The 20,690-nt window shown below is 50.0% G+C and overlaps 7 protein-coding genes across 7 annotated transcripts; 4 read left to right on the top strand and 3 right to left on the bottom strand.

Annotated features, from left to right (window-relative positions):
* Nucleotides 1-496: 496 nt before the first annotated feature.
* On the top strand, nt 497-2,252 carry gloP-1 (Cytochrome P450 monooxygenase gloP; the record flags this gene model as incomplete). Its single annotated transcript, XM_032025132.1, has 3 exons — nt 497-727; nt 783-2,020; nt 2,081-2,252. 3 exons carry the CDS (start codon nt 497-499, stop codon nt 2,250-2,252), a joined length of 1,641 nt encoding a protein of 546 aa, XP_031878266.1.
* Nucleotides 2,253-6,410: 4,158 nt separating this feature from the next.
* On the top strand, nt 6,411-7,201 carry CGGC5_v002538 (uncharacterized protein; the record flags this gene model as incomplete). Its single annotated transcript, XM_032025134.1, has 3 exons — nt 6,411-6,570; nt 6,623-7,109; nt 7,159-7,201. The coding sequence occupies 3 exons, from the start codon at nt 6,411-6,413 to the stop codon at nt 7,199-7,201; spliced, it is 690 nt and encodes a 229-aa protein (XP_031878264.1).
* Nucleotides 7,202-7,342: 141 nt separating this feature from the next.
* Nucleotides 7,343-10,069, bottom strand: CGGC5_v002537 (Beta-galactosidase BoGH2A; the record flags this gene model as incomplete). The annotated part of the gene is made up of 1 exon (XM_032025135.1): nt 7,343-10,069. One exon carries the CDS (start codon nt 10,067-10,069, stop codon nt 7,343-7,345), a length of 2,727 nt encoding a protein of 908 aa, XP_031878265.1.
* Nucleotides 10,070-10,896: 827 nt separating this feature from the next.
* CGGC5_v002536 (uncharacterized protein) lies at nt 10,897-11,600 on the bottom strand (the record flags this gene model as incomplete). Its single annotated transcript, XM_032025136.1, has 3 exons — nt 10,897-11,373; nt 11,436-11,441; nt 11,532-11,600. 3 exons carry the CDS (start codon nt 11,598-11,600, stop codon nt 10,897-10,899), a joined length of 552 nt encoding a protein of 183 aa, XP_031878262.1.
* A 1,937-nt stretch (nt 11,601-13,537) lies between these two features.
* CGGC5_v002535 (uncharacterized protein) lies at nt 13,538-14,502 on the top strand (the record flags this gene model as incomplete). The annotated part of the gene is made up of 2 exons (XM_032025137.1): nt 13,538-13,788; nt 13,848-14,502. The coding sequence occupies 2 exons, from the start codon at nt 13,538-13,540 to the stop codon at nt 14,500-14,502; spliced, it is 906 nt and encodes a 301-aa protein (XP_031878263.1).
* A 1,853-nt stretch (nt 14,503-16,355) lies between these two features.
* Nucleotides 16,356-17,243, top strand: CGGC5_v002534 (uncharacterized protein; the record flags this gene model as incomplete). Its single annotated transcript, XM_032025138.1, has 1 exon — nt 16,356-17,243. The coding sequence occupies one exon, from the start codon at nt 16,356-16,358 to the stop codon at nt 17,241-17,243; it is 888 nt and encodes a 295-aa protein (XP_031878334.1).
* Nucleotides 17,244-17,752: 509 nt separating this feature from the next.
* On the bottom strand, nt 17,753-20,616 carry CGGC5_v002533 (uncharacterized protein; the record flags this gene model as incomplete). Its single annotated transcript, XM_066150986.1, has 6 exons — nt 17,753-18,745; nt 18,802-18,913; nt 19,019-19,497; nt 19,548-19,694; nt 19,918-20,030; nt 20,124-20,616. The coding sequence occupies 6 exons, from the start codon at nt 20,614-20,616 to the stop codon at nt 17,753-17,755; spliced, it is 2,337 nt and encodes a 778-aa protein (XP_066009896.1).
* Between the last annotated feature and the right edge of the window lie 74 nt (nt 20,617-20,690).

Raw genomic sequence — 20,690 nt, 5'->3', positions numbered from 1 at the left:
AATACGGCAAGGTTCGAGACACCAAAAGCAGTAAACCTCCCCCAGACTTTGGACATGTCTAACAGTTCGACATATGACTCGGGTGATGAAGTGTTAAGAGCTCCGGATCCGAGAACGATGACAGACACGGCACGTACCTGAAACAGGTCACAGCGTGCTTCGCTTACACCGCCAACTCCCAATCACCAGCTGCATTCAGGACCGGGGTTCCCCTCCAGGGAGGGCAGCTCGTCTTTTAGCGCGGACGGGAATGCAAGCTTGAGTCCTTGACAGCGCCAGAGCGTCATTGACCTGAAGCAAAGAAACATTACCAATTGGCGACTCCTGATCGGTAGCGGCTGCTTGCTAAACTCCGACGATGCAACTTAACCTCCACCAACCCTTCGCTCCCTCTCCGGACTCCAGATGATCATGTTCAGGACGACTTGAGGAACAGAAGCGATAACAACAACGACGACAAGCTGTCAAGAGGAAGCAGACCGACCGACTGCCCACCATGGCGGGAAGCCTTCACGCCTACATCACCGACTCCCTGACGCCCGGGCGCGTCTTCGGATCCCTCTTCTTTGTCTTCGTCACGCTGCTCATTCTCGACCACACATGGAAGCCTACGTACCCTGAAAACATTCCAGTCGTTGGCCATGGGAAGGGAACTGTCGCGCGGATCAAGAACTTCTACTACTACATCTTTCGGTACAGAGACTGGGTCATTGAGGGGTACCAGAAGGTATGTCACAGGCCATCTGACCATGCGACAAAGGAAATGCTGACAGCAAGCATAGTACAACAAGCAGAACCGCGCATTCGTCGTACCCGCCGCTGCGAGCAGGGCTCCCGACATCGTCCTCCCCCGATCCCTCACGAAATGGCTGCTCGAGCACCCCGACTCGATCGTCTCCGCCCACGAAGCGCACAATGACGTACTATATAGCGACTACAACTTCCTAGGCAAGGTCTATGCGGACGACGTCTGGCATACGCGCGTGATCCACAAGAGTCTGGCGCGTCACCTTAGTACTCTTGTCCCGGGCATTGAAGAGGAGGTTGCTGTTGCCGTCGACGAGGCGTTCGGTACCGACACTGATAACTGGAAGACACTTAGCCTGTGGGATGCCTGGTTGACCATCGTTCCGCCTGTAACGAACAGGATGCTGGTCGGCGACACGATATGCCGAAACAAGGAGTTCTGCAAGGCCATGGTTTCGTTCGTAGACCAGGTTATCCTGAACTGCTTTGCCATGCACATGATTCCGCAGATCATGCTACCCATCATTGGGCCCTTGATTGCCCTCCCCAACTGGTGGCTGTGGCGCAAGGCGGCGAAGCATAGTCTGCCCGTCATTAGGAAGCGACTACACGACATGCAGAAGAAGGAGGCGGGGGATCCGGAATACGACAGCTGGGCTGCACCGGAGGACTTCATCACATGGGACATCCGCATGGCCAAGGCCGAGAAGAACTACTTCGAACTGGACCCCTACGTTATCTCGAAGCGCTTGTTGCCGATTCAGTTTGCGGCAATCCACACGACAGTCATCACTGGCCATAGTATCGTCCTTGACCTGCTAGCATCCGACCCAGCAAAGGGCTACATCGATGGCATCCGAGAGGAGGCAGCTAGGGTTTTGAAAGAAGAGGGCGGGCAATGGACGAAGAACGGGTTGTCAAGACTATACCGACTGGACAGTGCGATCCGTGAGAGTCAGAGGTTAAGCAACTTCAGCTGCACCTTGATGGAGCGCAAGGTCGTGGCAAAGGAGGGCATTACCAATGAGCAAGAGGGCTGGCATCTGCCCAAGGGCACATTTCTTACTGTCAACCTCGAGGGCCTGCACCACGATGACGAGCTCACGTCGAATGCTTTGGAATACGACGCCTTCAGGACGAGTCGAGAGAGGGAAGCATATGAGGCCAAGCCGCAGGAGGAAAGGAACTTGGAAGAGGGACTGAGATTGAAGAACCTGGGCATGGTTACAACCAGTGATGCCCACCTGGCGTTCGGCCATGGAAGGCATGCGTGGTGAGTTGATTTCGCTGTCATTGTCGCAAACCTGGAACCCTGAAGACTAACCCCTTGCAGTCCTGGCCGCTTTTTCGTTGCCCATGAGCTGAAGATGGTTGTCGCCAATCTGCTGCTGAACTACGAGCTGAAGACCCTGTCTGAGAGGCCGAAACCGCAGTGGATCGGCGTGACGGTCGTACCGCCCGTTGAAGCGAAGATTGAGATCAAGAGAAGGAAAGGCACGGTGTAATATGAACGACCATGGTCACGATTTATGATAGGAATCGGCGTCAGGGAGGACTGGATACATTTATGGATAACATATGTGGGATCATAAATAATGGCTAGTAGTTTTGATCACCCTCTCACCCTCAACCTCAAGGTGATCCGAACGTGTCACGTTGCCACTTTAGTTCCCATCCACGTGAAAGTTTTCACTTCGGTCCCACCAACTGCGCAAAAAAATGCAACATCTTGCAAACTTGAACCAAGAAACCGCGCCCCGTGCCACCCGGGCAGATCCCCTTCAGTCCACATCAATCGCAATCAAACCTGGCCTTGGAATGGATGCGGCATGCCATCTTCCCAACCAAATAACCATGGACGCTCCTACAGCTAAAAGTCCTCCTTGTTGGACCATCAAGAATCTCATTCCAGCGTAAGCGAGTTGCCCTCCGACAAGTATATACCAATAATTTCCTCAGTCATGCTCACCTGGAAAAAAGGGCCGTCGATTGTTTCGTGATCATGCACCCCTGCCGGACCACGCTTATACTGCCAAAAGTTGTCACGTTTCCCATCGTAAAACCACCCAAGTTGTTTCATTTCACCCAGTGATAACGCCTCAAGAATTTTGGGCTGATCCCAGCTCCACAAAACGGACCACACAAGATCTGACTTCTCGTCGCCTGGACGGAAGATTTCCTGACGAATTTGGCGCGAGCTTCTCAGGCTGTCGTTGAGCTCCCGTTGCATTTTGCGAAGATCATCCCGCACGCACAGGTAGTGTGTGTCGCATATCCATCCCAGATAGATGGCAGGGGGGCGCTTGTGCTTGGAGGAAAGCTTGTCCTTCAGCTTATTAGATTGATGGAAGGTGCCAAGTCGTTTCCCGTCGCCTGCAACACTTGCGATGATCTTATCGACATATGCACCCGCAACATGTCCAACGATTGACCTGTCCGATACATGGGGTTCCTTCAACCTCTGTTTGAGAATGTCCACGTCCGATGTTTCAGCAGGCTGAGCCGAAGAGATTTCCAGTAAATCCAAACACATTGCGTCGATCAATGAGCAAATCAACTCGATATGATTTGTCGAATCTCTAGATTTTTCAACACCGTCAGGTTTTCTGCGTCGATCAAAGTGGCCCAAACGGCGCACCACTTCTGACTCTACGGCCTCAACAAGTTCTTTGAGGTCGTCAAGTATATGAGGAGACTCCATTGGAGACTCACTTCCCAATGTAGCTTTGATATAAGCGTAGAGTATCTTATCGAAATGTGCTTGCCGGAGCCTCTCCCAGTTTTCCATCCAGTGGAAGGTTGGATAGACAAAACTGGAATTGAAATAAAAGCCTTGGGGAACCCCATCCGTAGCAAATGCTGAACTGTGACGACTCAATTCTTCTCGTCTTTCCAAACTTGTTGCCCGGTTCCTTTCACACTCTCTGTGGAAGTCTTCATACTTCTTTTCGGCCTTCTTTAGTTTGAGCATCCAGTCATACCCCTTTTGACGGACGCCTTGTTGATATTCAGCTGAGCCAATGGTCCCGACCCTTTCAGATTCTTCCTCGCGTTGGCGTGAAGCAGACTGGCCGTCATTGTTCCCCCGTCGGCTGGTGTTTTCGGACTCAGATTCGCTGTCGCTGTCTTCTCTAGACCGGCCTTTCTTCTTGAACTTTCTCGTTGGGAGCAGACGTCGGTTGTGGGGCGATGCATGGGGCTGGTTCACTGGTGGTGTTGCAGCGCTTCTCGTACCGGCTGCTACCCTTGTAACATTTGCAAGAACTTCCCGAAAGCCAGGACGGGAAATATCAAGCTCATCAGCATGTTGGTGGTGATGAGATACATTCTGAATGTGGGCATCGTCATCATGTCGGGCTTTTCTTTTGGTGACAGTGCTCGAAGAGTGTTTCAAAGTTGTGGGAGTGTCGACGGTAGTAGTCGTGAGGTTTTCGGGCGGCCGCATCCTGATCTGACTTGTCGGCACGAAAGATTCGAAGATTGTGCTGCTATTGCACGAGTTAAAAGGCGATATATCGGAGTACTCGAGGAGTGTCGGCAAAGTATACCCGGATGAATCTTGCGCAAGAACACAGAATGACTCGTAAAGATATAAGGATGTGAAAGAAGCCATTGTATTTTGCACTTGCTTCCAAGTATGTGCGGGGCTTTGGGGCAGTGTCGGTCGCCAGGCTCTCCGAGCAGCCTCAGTGAGGCAGCCGTCTGCCTCATGCAGCCAAGACCACCTAGAAGGCGTGGCACGTTACTCGACCGATAGAGGCTGCGAGCAGCCAGAATCTTATACGGTCAATCACTGGATAGGTAGGCGAGGGATCATTCTTCCCGTGCTTCAGAAGTCTTCTCACCGCTATTTCATAGTGGCATTATGGCGTTTTACTTAGGTAGCAACGTGGTCGGCCTGTACATAAGTTTCACGCTGATTCAGATTCTGAGCACATTAAACTTTCCTTAACAATTCTAGATCTTTGCCTTAATGGCATCAAAACGGAAAACGTCTAAAAGACAGGCAGCCAAAGTTGTGTCCATAATATCAGGACATAAGGGATGTTTCAGTTCTGCCGACGTGCTACCTTCAACCGCCTGCGTGTCCGCTGTGTTTCCTCTGCGTTTATGGAAGTCCCGCGTGAGACAAGAGGAACGTAATAATCGATGAGAAGATCAATTATTGGGTTTGTGATCTGGTGCGTTATGCCGAAAGTTCCTTCGGTACAAATTTCTCCGCGTCTGGGCACCCGAGACTTAGGGCTGAGTTGACTGAATTACCAAGAGCGCGCAGTCATATGAAGTAAAAAGCTTCCATGACACGGTCATTATCAACGGGGGAACTATATCTCGGACAGGTTGTGACTTTATCGTTCTATCAATACACTCCAGTCTATCATGTACCATGTTCATTATGCAGATTTGGAGACCGCATAACCTGCGTCATGTTCTGGGCGAAGGCCCTTTCGTTCGTGACCTGGTAAGGATTCCAATTATGGATCTTCTCGTCGTTCCCACCGTAGGTCTTCCTGAGTTTGTCTTCTCTATCAGAATCACTGTCTTCCTCGTCGCCAGGGTGGTCTGGACGGTTGCTTTGTCTTCGTGGTTGTCGGCGTTGGAAGTATTGTTGTGTCTGTGGCTGGCCAGTCGGTGGTGCTTCTGCCTTTCGTGTGCAATCTTTTTTCCTCCTGACTTCCCCTAAGATCTCTCTCATACCCGGAACTGGGGCGTCCAGGATGTATTCGGGGATAGTTCGAGGCACAGCAGCCGATGCGCCTGTCGAATCTGAGTGGTACTGTCGAATTCGTTGACTTTGCCCCGTTCTTGATGAATATGCATTGTCAAGATTTTCTGTGTTGACTTTCTCTTCGCCCATCAAGGCAAGTCGCGGACTTTTGACAGTTGCGGCCATGGTTTCAGCTTATTAGGTATTAAATCGGCCAATAGGTTGAACAGGTGTGCTGTGGCAGCAAGGATCCGAGTCAATAGTGAAAAGGCAGGAATAGCTTTGTATAGGTGGGTGACACAACTCCAAATAGCTGATGGCCTCACAGGTAGACAAATGGGCTTTTATCAAGCCAGGCTGCCTCCAGCGACTCAAAAGCGAGAATAGCATCGCGCGACTAGTTAGTAAATTGGGGAGCCTGACCAAGCTGTAGGGTGGCATCCACGGCAGGCTATGTCAGCAAGTCTGCATGGAGATATTCTTACCAACCAATTGCGTATGCTATGCAGTCGTCACCTGATGGCCCCAGTGTACAAGTGGCTGTGACATGTTGACACCAACTGCAGGAGGATGCCTTGCCAGCGAGCCAGGTGCAGCATTGTGCAGGGGTATTTGACCACTCCGCCCCTCCACAGCCGCCGACAAGCCTAATGCGCGAATTTCAAACCAACACCTTATATTTATATTCGGGAGCCGTAGAAGAAGCTATATGTCCGCAAATACTATGTTGGACCGACCATCGACAAGTTCTAGAACAGCGCGGTCGGCCACTTGCAGTCAAACATCAAGCCGACCGCCAAGCACCGTCGCTTATGAGAAGCCGACGGATGACGAGGTTCACCAAAAGCCGTGGAAATACATAGGGTACAAAGGATACTCCGACTTCATCTCCTCAGAAGATAATTTCTTCCTTCTCCGACGGTTTGATGAGTTGAATGTGAGGGTAGCGCTCGCGATGCAAGATGAGATTGCGCAGCTTGAGGAGGAGCTTCAAGACGTAGATAAGGGCACGATGGCGGCAAATGCCCCAGACTTCAACAATGGCACATTAAGAGGAGATATTGAAGGGCGTTCTACTTTGATTAAAGCAATTTCTGAAAAGTTGAGGCATTACAGTGAATAATTCCAATGATCCAGTTGCTTGACCCCCTCACTAATAGTTATTAGATGAGCTCATCCTTCAACAGTCTGCACTAAGACGGTATTCAAAGGCTCCAAAGAGAGATCGAAAGAACGTCCAAAATTGGCATTTCAACCACGATTACGCAGCAATTGCGCACGAGGAGCAAGCCTATCTGGAAAAGGAAGATCTCGTATCAGTCGCATACACGGAAAAGACTCCTTTGAGGAAAGCCATAGATAGTTCCCTCCGACTCAGAACACTACCAGTGTGGAGGCATCGGGAAAACACAGCACCCAGCTACGATGCCCGAGAAGTAACTTACTACTCGGACAAACGTATGAACGCATTTGCATCGGCAGTGATTATTGCCATTGGAGTGGTCATGCTCCTGACACCCATCTGGATTCTCCAGGCTATGGGTGATCTTAAGGGAAAGCTTGCTGTGATTACCGTATTTATCTTCATATTCCTTCTTGTTTTATCCCTAGCCATGGTGGCCAAACCCTTTGAAGCTCTTGGAGCCACTGCAGCGTAAGTTATCTAGCCCCAACGAGCCCGCGCCCAGCTGACAGCAGTCCAGATACGCAGCGGTTTTGATGGTGTTCATACAACTTGGCTCGTAGTATCGGTAGGAGACTGCGCCGATTGCTTGTACAAATTTCGACAATACCGTGTTCAGTAAATTTGTAAACGTGCTTGTATAATTACAGAGAAACCTGGTTCACGTCCGAAAAAGCACGACTTTGTATTGTCTCGTCACAGTATTAAATAGCTATCAAAAGAAGACTCGCAGACTTCAATCCGGTACTGTTTGCTGTGATGATGGAGTCCCCTGCACTGGTAGACTTGACGATCGCCAATAGTAGACCATGAAATGCCTTTCGTTCTTTGGACGCAAACGCTGTAAAGTCCCCCGGATGTCCATTGTCTGTGGCAACGATCTCGCCTGGCCCAGATGCGACGGACATCGATATCATGTTATTTGCCAACGGTGCCACATTCCCGTCAGCGTCCACGACCTCGACCGTAATAAAGAAAACGTCCTCGCCGTCCGCCACAATCTTGTCACGGTCAGCCTTCAATCGAAGTCCAACAGCGTCGCCCGTAGTCCTGACGGTGTCGTTTGCCCATTTCCTGCCATCCTTGTAAGTGACAACGTGCACTTCTCCCGGCTCGTACGTCACGTCATCCCATTTGAAGCGATAGAAACCCGGGTCACTCTCGCGAGTTCTTCGACCTCTCGACTCGCCGTTAACGAAGAGCTCGGCCTGGTCACCTGATGAGAAGACGTGAATGGGCGTGATCTCCCCAGTTCGGTTCAGCCAGGTCCAGTGCGGAACTATGTGTGCCATTGGAAAGTTGGGTCGCCAACGAGCTTGGTATAGCCAGAATCGCTCCTTTTTGAAACCAGCCAGGTCGACGATTCCCCAGTTCCCGCTTCTGGTGCCCTTGTGGTAGTAGGGCTCCCCAATGTAATCCCATCCTGTCCAGACAAAGCCACCAGAGACGTACGGGTGTTCATCCTGGGCTAGAAAGACCCGATCGGGCGATGATCCAGCTTGGGCTGTGTATAGCTCGTAGGCACTAACGCCCTTCTCGTTTGGAATATCTCCATCTGTACTGTTGACCGGTGCACTATTGTACGGCGTGACAGGGAACGAGAAAGACCCTCGGAGACTGAGAGATGACGCATATTCACTGCTCGTGATGACCCTGTGGGGAAAGGCCTCATGAAAAGCGTCGTATTGGGGCGTCTTCTTATTCCCGGTCAGGTACTCGTACGCTGGGCCGTACCTGATGCCCTCACCATGGTAGTTGATGCTGATGAGCTCCAGAGTCTGAGCCAGTGACGAGTTCGGAGAAGAAAAGTTGATAGCCGATGTGGTGAGTCGAGTCGGATCCTCTTGGTGACAGATATCTCGTAGGTACACCGAAATCTCTGCCGCTCCCTCGTCGTCACTGGACTGTTCCTTGACTTCGTTACCGTAGCTCCATAGAATGACTGATGGGTGATTTCGATCTCGCCGGATCAAAGCGCGCAGATCAGGCTCTCGCCAATCTTCGAAGATCAAGTGAAAATCTAGGTCAGCTTTCCCTTCAAACCAACTATCGAATATTTCGTTGATCACCAGAAAGCCCATCTTATCTGTCAAATCCAGTAGCTCGGGTGCAGGAGGATTATGTGATAGTCGGATTGCGTTGGCACCCAACTCCTGCAGTGTTTCAAGTTGTCTGACTGCAGCTCGGTGATTGTAGGCCACTCCTAGGGCTCCGAGATCGTGATGCTGGTTGACACCTTGTAGATAGACATGCTCGCCATTGACGATAATTCCCTTATTCGGATCGAAGACCACAGAACGGATACCAAACCTGGTTTCATAGGAATCCAGGAGCACGGATTGCTGTGTATCTTTTCCAGCATACAATGTAGTGACGACTTCATAGAGACTGGGCTTTTGCGAGGGAGGTGGTCCCCACAGCTTAGGAATGTTGATGATCACGGAGGAGTTGGTCTCAGTGTGATTGCCAGCCAAGTTGAGGGTCTGCCAGGGAAACTTTGCCACGGGCTCTCGGCGTCGTTGACCAGTTGCGGAGTCGAGCTCAAAGACTTCGCTGATGATGGAAACTGTGGTTTGTGTTTCATTGGCTCCCACAATAGAGTCTTTGAATGTCTGGATTGTGACCGACAAGTCAATCGTGGCCGAGTCTTTGGAAACATCGCGAGAGATGACCTTGGTGCCGCAGTGACCGACGTGTACGGATGTAACTGTCGTCAGCCAGACGTTGCGGTAGAGACCGGCGCCTGGATACCAACGCGACGAATGCCCAGCAGGATTCTCCGTGCGGATTGCCAGGGTGTTGCTGCCTTCTTTCAAATATGGTGAAATATTCAGGCGGAACGAGTTGTATCCAAATGGCCAACCCCCAACCAGATTGCCATTGACCCACACCATTGGGTAAGACATGCCGCCATCGATGTCCAGGTAGCGAATAGTGTCGTTGATGTTGTCTCCGATGACCAGGTCTCGGCGGTACCAACCTACACCATGAACCGGAAGTTGACCCATCGCAGCTGGAATGATCGGGCTACTGCCAGTTAGAAAAGGCAATTTGATAGCCCAATCATGAGGCACCGTGACGTTTTCCCAGTTGCTATCATCGAATATCGGAGATGCAAAGTTGATGTTCACTGCCGGTTGTGAATCAGGACTTTGGTGCTGATTGGCAGGGTCGGCGATGAACTCGTTCGCGGTAGGCATGATCCATGGCTTCAGCTCGACCAATTCATCGCCGTTGGCGTCCGGACGGCGCTCATAGACTACCCCATCTGGAATCGAATCAGAGCGCCAGAAGCGCCATCCAGCATGCAACCTCGTTCTCTCTCGAGTCCCTGGAAACGACACCGGCTTATCGAGTTCTTCTCCGTCAGGAAACTGAGTGTTGGCAATCCCAAATAGAAGCCATAAAATAACGCTAGGTCTCAAGAGCATTTTGAGGCAAATTCTGCAAAGTTGATGATGTTTGACGACTTGCTTCCACCAACAGAGCAGAAAATTTGATACTAGTAAGAACCCATATGCGCTGTGTTCTTTCGAAACAGTACTGTACTATCTCGCCTCTTCATACCCCGAGAAACTCTGTAAGCGACTAAATTTTCCGCTCTCATACAATCGCGCCAAAAGTGTGGTTCTGAATCTGGACAGTAGCAATGGCCAGAAGAAGAGAATGCGGGGGAACTGCGGCGATGCGACGATCTCTAGCCTTTATTTGACTTGGTTTACTTGGTATTAGCCGGTTCCTTTACGCCGCAACGTTGTATCCATCTGGAATGGTATGAACGGTTTCGCTCATTTGATGCTAATCTTCGGGGCTCGGACTAATCCGCGGATCAATGGATCTACCCTTTTAGCTTGGCCCAGCACCCTTACGGTACGACTTCAATAGGAAGCAATCTGTTCTATTTTATCTAATAGACATCCTTGATATCCACCGCAATTTTGTCATGGTCCGCAACCAGACGAAGTCTAAAGGTTTTACCCGGAGTTGTGATCATATTGTTTACCCATTGCTTGTCACACTCATACGCAATACCTTGTACCATAATAGCGAGGTCCTCGTGACAATCTCGCGACGCTAACCAGTCCTTTCAAAGTACAGTTTCTGATGGGAAGGAACAAATTCAAAACCAAAAGCTGGAGTGAATCAGTAGATAACAGGGGTTGGCAGGTGCTGATTATCATCAAGACTAGGCAAAAACATTTCTTAAACTACTTGAATACGTCATCCAAGGCTAAGGAGTCTCCTCGATCTCTCTCTTTCATTCGAACTCAAAAGTCATGTCATCTAGCCCGGCGTCCGTCACCGTGATGGAGAAAATTGACTTCCCAGCCTCGCTTGCCAATCTCTGGGCGACACCACCGAATGGACAGCCCATTAGTGTATCCCATCCTGTCTCTCCCTCAGTGACTCTAACAGTGTCAGAGGAGCCTGCATTGCGCTGACTACGAACGCTGGCAATTGCATCTTTCGTGGGCTGATTGACAATCCAAGAGAATTCGACAGTGACCATCTCCCCCGGCTCCAGCCCGTCGTCCTTCCAGAGTGCCATCATTATTTCGTTGAGATGTAACCGGTTTGGCGTGCTGTCGTGAGCGTTCCACGCCGATTTGGCTGTAATCTTGTAGTCGAAAGAGTCTACAACGACTCGAACGAGAGCTTTCTTCCCATTTTCATAGCCATTTGTGAAGACCGATTTAGCTAATGCAGAGTCTTGTATGGTGTACGCCGCATTTCCCTATGGTAAGAAGCATTTGGTTAGAACCACAGAAGCTCGAGAATCGGGGCTTTTTGGCATACGAGAATCTAGAGAATCGCGAGGTCAGTAAGCGATCAAGACCGCATCATAAGTGCCATATCCAAAGATAAGACGTGGGACGAGGGGGTTTAACTCACTGCGCCAAAAGTAGATTCTAAGAGCAAGCCAATTGTGAGCCACAGGCTGGGCACAAAGCTGAGACGCATTGCGACTAAATAGAAATAGATACAAAGCACAGGTAGGTGGCTAGGTTATGCGGACGGGTCTATCGATGAAAGACACATGCAGGACTGCCTCCAGCTGCTGTATTTAAAGACCCTTACTTCACAATGGTCATTGACGACTCCGTTAAAATTAGAACGCCAATCTATTATCTTCAGCCCCCAAAGCTCCTGAGCCATCTTGCAAGGTTATTAAGCACGCCGCCTCTGGATAAATTATCTAGATCTCCCTTTCCCAATAACCAATTTCGCCGGGCATTTTGTCGGCCTCCTCTAATATAGATAGATCATTCGAGTTAAGACGTGAACCTTAGTTAAGAGGCGGTGCTGAAAATAAAGGAAAAAGAACCATAGTGAGCCTCCCAGATGGCGAGATTTACTTGATAGCTGACTCGCTCTGATGTCATGAGCAGGTCCGAGCATACGCATAATAATCCTATGCGGATAAAAGTGGGACAGTGTGTGGTCATAAGTCGCTGGTAGAAGCATATTTAATGAATTCAATAACGTGTCCCACCAGGTTATCCTTTCCGGAGATTGCCATGTTTCAACTCTTTTTGCCAATCAATTGCATTGTTGTGATAAGTTCGGAGTTGTCCTGCCTAGTGCCCGGGGCGTTCGGGGCGTAAGATTGCCCGGAGCGCTCAGCCGGACACTCCCGTCTCGCCGATTTAGATTCAATCAGATTAATTGTCCCGCACAGACAACGAGACATGCTGTTGGTCCGCATCAATATGACCGTAGATACCCCCAAACCTGATGCAATCATGCAGAGAAAGCAGATATGGTAAATAGGGATTTTGAAAGCGCCAGAGAGATTATCAAGCGGCGATGCAATTGAATGAACCGCCGTTATCAATCAGACCTGTACGTTGTGTTGCAAAGAAGATAAAAGCACTCTGAACATAGCTTTACCAATTTTCCATCATCGCTCCGTGAATCTACAGCCGATATGGTGGATGTGTCTCTTTTTTCTTTTATATTTTCTCGTCAGAGTAATACGGTAGTAAGAAAGGTGCGCCTCCAGGCAAAGAACTGCGAAAGAAAAGTTAGCACGCAAGAAGGATAATGGATGTCTCCCTTGCCTACCTCTTATCGCTAGTGTCTCCAAAAACAAAAAAAAAAAGTGAATCCCGTAAGGTACGTTAGAGGAAGACAGCAGCCGATTGTGTCTGCTACAGAAATGTGCGCGAGGCAAAAGGTGGATACCGGGTCGGAGGGAGTAGAAGAAGCACGCAATCGAGGACTTCGAGCCTAGCGCGAAACACAACAATATCAGGACACCTAATTATGTACATAACGAGCATCGACTGCGAGTCAGCCACTAAAACGCAATCGCTTGCTGATAAATGTCTTTACCTTGGCATGCTCTTCGGTATCGGTCTCCGGAGTGTTTTTTCCTCTCCGGGTGTGGCTGATGCGTGGGACATGAGGAGCGGATGGGATCTATTAGGGGTGCACTCTGTGTTAATAGAAGTCAGGGATCTGAGTCAATGACCTAGCCACAACAAAGAAAAAAGAAAACCGATCAAAGGCATGGGATGAACATCTAAAGATACCAAAAAGTCAAAATAGATTCATGTAAGTCTCATGGAAATTGACAGCCGGAAGGTCTTGAGGCTGCGAACAGCTGCGGGACAAATAATTCTGATGACACGGTGAAATCAACAGAAGTTGTAGAGAGACTGGATCGCAATCACAAAACTCCAAACCCTATTGCTGTCCCTGGATGGTTATTAATAGTAAGTCACAACTGTGCAGCGAGGCTGGCAATTTCACTACGCTTGGCGACAGCATCACACCTCCTGGGCATAGCCGTCGATGAGAACTACTCTTCGAGACATAAGTAGACCGTGACTCAATTCAAGCCTGGCAAGATCAGACCTCTCTTTAACCTCAGTTTGACTACGTCTGACAACACAATGATGTTCCGAAACTCTCAACCGCTCCTTGGGTGTCTGCTCCTTCTGAGGTGCGTGACATCGTCTGTATTACCACGTGCTGGCGACGATTCCGGTGGTCACAACTGGATCGATCACGACAAGGTTGTGCCTTTCACACAAAATGCCTCCCCTGGATTCGATGGCCAGCTTGAACTTCGCTTCAACCCCAATCTCTACGTATCGGGAGGCTGCGACCCTTACGCAGCTGTAGATAGTAGCGGAAATCTTGGGTAAGCACCGCACTACCGCTATTCCATATGCTTTACGAGAAGCTGACCTAGGAGAAAAGTGCTGGCTTGAGACCGACTGGAGGTGGAAGGGACGGCTGTGGCGACGGCAAAGGCGGCCAAGTGTACGTCCGCCGCGGTGTAAGCCAGGGCCGAGTGGGCATAATGTACAGCTACTACTTCCCGAAAGTTCGGTGGGCGAAAGGGGACGACAACGGCCACACACATTACTGGGCTAGTATTGTTGTTTGGATCAACCGCTGGGGATGCGATGTTGACGATGCAACCTCGGCCTGGCCAGTTGGCGTCTCGTTCACGACCGATCACCTGAAATGGGGCGTTGCAAAAGCTGGCGATATCACATTCAAGTCTTCTGGCGTTGGCGTTGATATGCCCACCCGTCCCCAGATACAAATTCACGACAATGCCATGGCACCTTTTACCGGCGCCGATGGGGACAAGGTTTATGGGAGGGACGTCATTGGGTGGAAATCCCTTCCCGATAATGCTCTTCAAGCGCTATCTGACGTTAAATACGAGAAGACTGAGGTACCATTTGTCGACGCCAACTTCCAACGCCAGTTAGACGCCGCATACCAAGAAAGCTTCTACGGCGGGCTTTCCGATCAGCAAGGCTGTGTTGAGGAGGAGGCTTCACCAGCAGAGGAGTCACAGTCTCTGCCAACGGCGCAGGCTACAAACCCTGTGAGATTGTAAAATATATGTAGAGTACACAGGAGAAATTGCAAGCAAGAATATTACTACACGAAGAACGGGCAGACGACAGGTATATCATCCAATTTATTCATAAGGATTAATTCACATCCGGGACATTTGCCGTTGAAGCATCATGTTGTGAAATCCGGAATAAGAGCTGGGTCAGAGTTTTGTTGAACCTGTATTTAGTTACTTCTATCTCAGGAACCCAATGAATTTGCGTGAAACCCTGACTTGATTTGCTTGACTTATTACTAACATGACGGATTTCCTCGCGCCGCAACGTTGCATTCACCTGCGATCGCACTGGACGAACTTGTCATTCGAACCCAACCTTCGGACTAATCCGCAGATCGACGGATCTATCCTTGAAGTGCCTCTTGCTAATTCACAAACTGCGCCGTATCCTTTCATGACACCCTAGCAAAGAGCGACTGAACACTGATCCGACCAACATCAAGCTAATTGCGAAGAAGGCAAGCTGGTCATCTTCTTGACCGAGCGCCTATAAGCAACCTCTTCTATGAGAACCAACCAGTTCTCAGCTACCTACCGAGATTCCGGAAGCTAGATTGCAGAAGCCAGACTCGAGAAGCTAGAAAATGATCTAGTAGCCCAAAGGCTTCTTAAGACACGGAAGCAGGGACGTACACATGGAATGAGATGCATCAGTCATGCTATAACATCAAACAGAAGACACCACTTTGAGCACAGCAGACGCCCTCACCACAAAGATGCTGAGCAGTCGGTGCGAAGGCGTGCCATTACGAGGGCATCTTAAGCTTCATTATCATCGTATCTGCCTGTTTTTTCAAGCCCGATTTTCCACCCTGAGAGACTCTCAACGAAACAGAGTTACACACGCAGATTAAGTGTGTTTACTGGGTAATTGACTATACTGGATATTTAACTGGATACGCGAGAAGAAAAAAAAAAAAAAGCTGAGCAGCCGGCTTCTTCAAGATTGAACTTTGACTCCACATTGATAACATCCGGAGTGGAGAGCCCTTTTGGAACCCGAGGAGCTTAAAGCTTCTCAATAGCCTTTACCAAGTGCTTGGCGCACCTCATCGAATGGCAAATGGATGGTCGGACACCTTGATCCGTTGGGCAGATCTCACCGTCCCGTAAATGACAAGTTTCATCAAGCCACACCCGGTGGAAGATGGTGTGGCTGGCAGAAGTCCCAATAGCGAAGCCGAACAAAGCCCGTGGGGCTTTCATCTCGGCCGAACGAGAACAATGTCTTTTATAAAGTGTCCCTGCGTAGCAAGCGAAGACCTCGCGATGAATGCAATGTGTCAATAAGATCTGTGACGCAAAGGCAGGAACTTGCCGAGCAGGGCCATTCCTCGATTAAAACATGCAAGATCTACGCCGCTCAGACACTGCGCCATCAATCCCCTCATTAGCACAGGCACCATGGCGCTCCTAGATCCGTCCGAAGGATCACAAAGCGATCCCGAGACGGACCGTTGGCCTAATTGATACAGGCCATAGGATATTCGAATGACTCGTTGACCCAAAACCTTATGCAGTGTTCGGAAGGGAACAACTTCCAACGTGGGAAGCACGCATGGCAGCTGAAACCCGCGTGCCCGTCAGTGCGGTCCGACCTCGTTCTTAAATGTATTTCTCTTTGGCCCCGCCGTCCCAGTTTCGGAGATTATTGTTTGTCTGGGGCAGATAATCGACTCCCTTTCGATCGCGAACGTCGAAATAAAACGAATATACGAACAGACCGGGGGCCCGACGCACCCCACGGAAGTTCTCCGAGAGAAAGGATCCACAACGGCCGTCGCGCGCCGTCCCGTACGATTGGGAATGCCCCATCGCCACGCGACCTTCGAATCATGGCGCAGGTTCAGGGAGCCATCGGAGACAAGCTTTCAGAGGCCGACCGCATCGCCATCACGGCCTTGGCGACCGCGGGCATGTACAACGCGATTGAAATTTACGTCCTCATCTTCACGACGTTCCGACGACGACGCGGCCGGTATTTTTGGAGCATGCTGGTCGCCAACACGGGGATTCTGTTCCACGCGTGTGGGGGCCTAGGCCGATTCCTCCAACCACATAAGACGCCGATACCAGGGTCGTTTGCCCATGTTGGGTGGTACATGATGGTTACGGGGCAGTCGGTCGTGATGTGGTCGCGGCTACATTTGGTGGTCTACAACCGATTGACGATAAAGCTGGTCCTGGCAATGATTATCACAACGGTTTGCTTGGTACACATACCGCAAACCGTATTATTTTCGTTGGTTTGGTCAGGGATTGATACACCGGCGTGGACGAAGCGATTCAGCGTCTTCGAAAAAGTGTCGCTCATGGTTTTCACCGTACAAGAGACCATTATCACCGCGATCTTCGTACGAATGGGCTTCCACAACTTCAAATCATTGTTCGAATTCAAGGGCCGAGAAGCGAAAGTACTGCTCGGCTATCTTGTTGCCATGTTCGTCCTCGTTTTCCTTCTCGACACCGCACTCTGTGTGCTGGAATACATGGACTTTTTCGTGTTCCAGACCACAAGCAAACCGCTGGTATACAGCATCAAGCTGAAAGTGGAATTTGCCGTCCTCAACAAGCTGCTTGCTTTCACCAGGATGTCTTCCTGCAATAACTGTCATGGGCTGGAAGACCTCGCTGTCGCAAATCAACCGAAATCATCAACATTGAATACGAGCCTAGTGACGGATGCGGCGACTACAACAGCAGTTGAGCGACCCCACGAATGACATAAAGACATCGTCAACTGCCATGCGTGCTATGGAGCAACTTCGGGTATCACGCAATACATGCGAGCAGTGTCAGTTGATCCATAGACTGCATTTGTCTTGGTGAGGTCAGCGAGTGTAATGCGTTTTATGAGCTTAAGGTCAAGCCGCTGACAGTTGTGTAATAGTTGGCGAGATTCCTGCGAAGCGTTTCAGACACGCGTCAGGACTTTCTTCATGCTTAAGCAGACGGTGGACTTGTTATGAGACGGACGAACACTTACTGATGAATGATTGAATGACAACGAGATACCCAATTGGAAATTAGGACGCAGTTGAGGAGACGCATCAGTGTATTAGCGTAGTAATGAAAGGCATCAACTCTGTTCGTAGTTTGACTTTTGTGAACTCTACATGCTATTATTACAGCTCACGCTGAAGAGCTTCTATCTATGAGGCTTCACAATCTTATTTGCCTCTGATTTTACACTGTGGATATCTACCTGTGAATTCACCAGCTCAACCAATCGTTATTCTTCTCTGCGTCTTTTGCTCGGCCTTTCCCCTTCGGACCTGTCTCCGATCTCATTATCATCGGACTTGTTTCCGTAATCCCTACCCCCGGATCTCTCAACAACGGACTTGATGCATTTTGCAATGCAGTTTGCAATCGCTCTTGCCACCGGTGGAGGCTGTGCCGCTCTAACATCCCCAAACTGCTTGAGAGGCGAACCGTAGAACACAAAGTAGTCTTTGAAATGTTGGATTCTCGCGATCTCGCGAACGGTCAAGCAGCTCTGACGTTGAGAATCGCCTGCATCTCCAGGGGATAAGTGGCTGAGATTGAAGGACGGAGATATACGGAGGCTTTCGATCTCCGAACGCCTGATGATGGTGTTGTGGTTGTAGACGTAACTTGGTGACACGTTGCTGCCCCCTAATTCCCCAGATGGGGAGCATATGAACTGACCTCTCACCTCCTCTGAAGATTCCGTCTGCCTTGGGTTGAGGAAGCTCAGGTCTTTGATGAGATCGGTTATGAGCGTGAACTCGTCATCCTCAGTTCGATGGGCTGCGAGCTTGATGGGTACAACGGCCAAGCCAGGAAACCGCGAGGCAACGGTATTCACCAGGTACCGCTGACGGGCGCAGCCGAAACTCTGCAGCAATGAGATGTTGACACATACTGTCTCACCTTTTTCGAGAAGTTGAAAGATTGTGGACGAGAACCGTTCAAAAACATTGGGGTGAAATACCCCAGGTGGCATTTGAAGGACCTGAAAGTCCGGGTCAAAGTTTGATTTCGTGATGGAGTCCATGATGTCAAGTGGATCGAGAAAGCTCTCCTTGAGCTCGGGTTCAATCTTGGGCTTTGAGCATCGGTCAGTGTTCCGTCCTGCCACTAAGGAAACTTTGATCGGGTCCCCTGCGAGCAAGTGGGGGGTATCCAGAGTTCCCGAGCCCAAGTCATTGAAGAGCTGCTGAGCAGAACCATCAAAGACAGTGCAATTTGGATAGCGCACCTAGATTGACAAGTTAGGCGGGGATTTTCCACATATAGAAATTAATTTGTACGCACTTTCCAACTGATGCTGTGCTCTGGATCAAATCCAATAGCTGCGAACGAATTGAATCCCGCCTCGGCAAACCCTTCCAATGGGCCAAGAACGTTCGGGGTGAAATCGAAGACACTGACTGGGGATGAGCTTGAGAAACCCTTTCACTCTGGCCGTTCCTCTCGGGCTAGATGCTTCGGAATGATGGGTGTGACCGTGACGGTTTCATCGCTCACTGACCTAGCAAAGCGACAAGACAACTCCTTCTTGCCGTCGTCTCCTGTCGTCGAGGATCCGTCCACGTTGGTTGGAACGCATGAATGTGTGTGAAAAACAGGGCGATATCTGACTCTGAAGCTCGTGCTGAGGGCCTTGGCAAATGTGATGTCCTTGATCATGACAACCTCGGCGTCGGTCTGTTGTCCCATATGTTGTACAGACGAAAAGTGCAGCATCAAATCGGCAATCTCGGCGCTCTCGTTCAGCTTCGTTCCGCCCCGGAAAAGGTGCTCTTGCCGAAGAATCGAGAACTTGGTGACGCTCAGATGACGTTCTTGGACACATCCTGCGCTCCCGTCGTGAACGTCGTGCACCCAAGCGATATAATTGGGATAACACTGAGAACTGTCTCGAATCTCATAGTATCGGTCTTTTTCGAACTCAATGTCCAGACGACTGTCGTAAAGGCTAGATTCCAGAAACATATCCATGTCGTTTTCCTAGGCATCACTTAGAAAAGCCACCAAATGTTTCCTCTGCTTGTACTCACCTCGCAGCGGCACAATGTTCGTGGAGTGAGAACAATTGACCGAAGCTGAGGGAACTCCTCGTTCTGCCAGATACGCTCAGAAATGGCCTCCTCACGAGCGTGCATTCCTCTATCCAGGCCCTCTTCCACCGGCGGGTCGTCACGAGCCTATGGTGTAGCTGAGTAAATGTCTGGCTCCGAGTAAATGTCTTGCCCCGAGTAAATGTCTCCCTCTGAGTAAACGTCTCGTTCTGAGTAAATGTCTATCTCTGACGATTCGTTGTCGTATGCAGAGTCCGTTTCCATCAATTTCAGACTCCGTCTCCACGCTCACGGAATGAGAGCGACCGCTTGGAGGCGTAATAGGCTCGGATCTATCCAGGGGGCGTACGCATTGAGGAGGAAACGCAGTGAATGCAGTCTCTCTTTCACGCCAAACCACCGGAACGTAGTCCTCATTTGGGTCGAGATTTGCAAAGAGGACGCAGCTTTGCGACAGCGGGACTGTCGTCGAAGGGCATTCGCACCTGGCACTAGACAGGTGTTCTATGTGCGACTTATTATTAGCTGTTGAGGCAATAATAGTGTGCAACTTACCCGTGTTGATTATGAGGTCTTCACGTCTTGTCTCACAAATGCTGAGACTATGGAGTTTGACGTTGCAGACCTTCTTCTCGAGGTAGTTCCTGGACACCATCTCGTAGTTGTTTCGGAGCCAGTGGACTTGAAGCTCGCCAGCCTTGGAAGTCGTTGAAACTTGGACGCCTCTGGGGGTCTGCCGAATGTACTCCCGAGCCTGGCGTCGTAGCTCGATGGCTTTGGAAGGAGAAACGTCGACATAGTCCCGTATATGGTTCATTGCAACCTCAAGCAAATCTTCTACCACATGGTCGCAGTAGAAAATGTCGTCAACGTGATCATGCTTCGCGATCTCAAAGAACTCGCATGGAGTTTCGACATGAACGGCTTCGAAATTGAGCCATCTATGATTAATCTGAAGCACCCCACTCTTCGGGTCAAAGTGCAGGTCGATGGTGGTATCAGCACCTTGTACGAATTGGAGCTGAATTCCAGAAAGTGCTGTATCCATTGCCAAAACTGACTTCAGTATACGGGAAATGTTAAGACCGAAGTAGCCATCCACATTACCAACAGGCTGGGATG

Source organism: Colletotrichum fructicola (genome assembly GCF_000319635.2).
Source record: "Colletotrichum fructicola Nara gc5 chromosome Unknown KSG_Nara_v1_contig01, whole genome shotgun sequence".
Classification (NCBI taxonomy): domain Eukaryota; kingdom Fungi; phylum Ascomycota; class Sordariomycetes; order Glomerellales; family Glomerellaceae; genus Colletotrichum; species Colletotrichum fructicola.
Note: the sequence above shows the minus strand (reverse complement) of the source record. Positions and strands in the feature narration are given on the sequence as shown.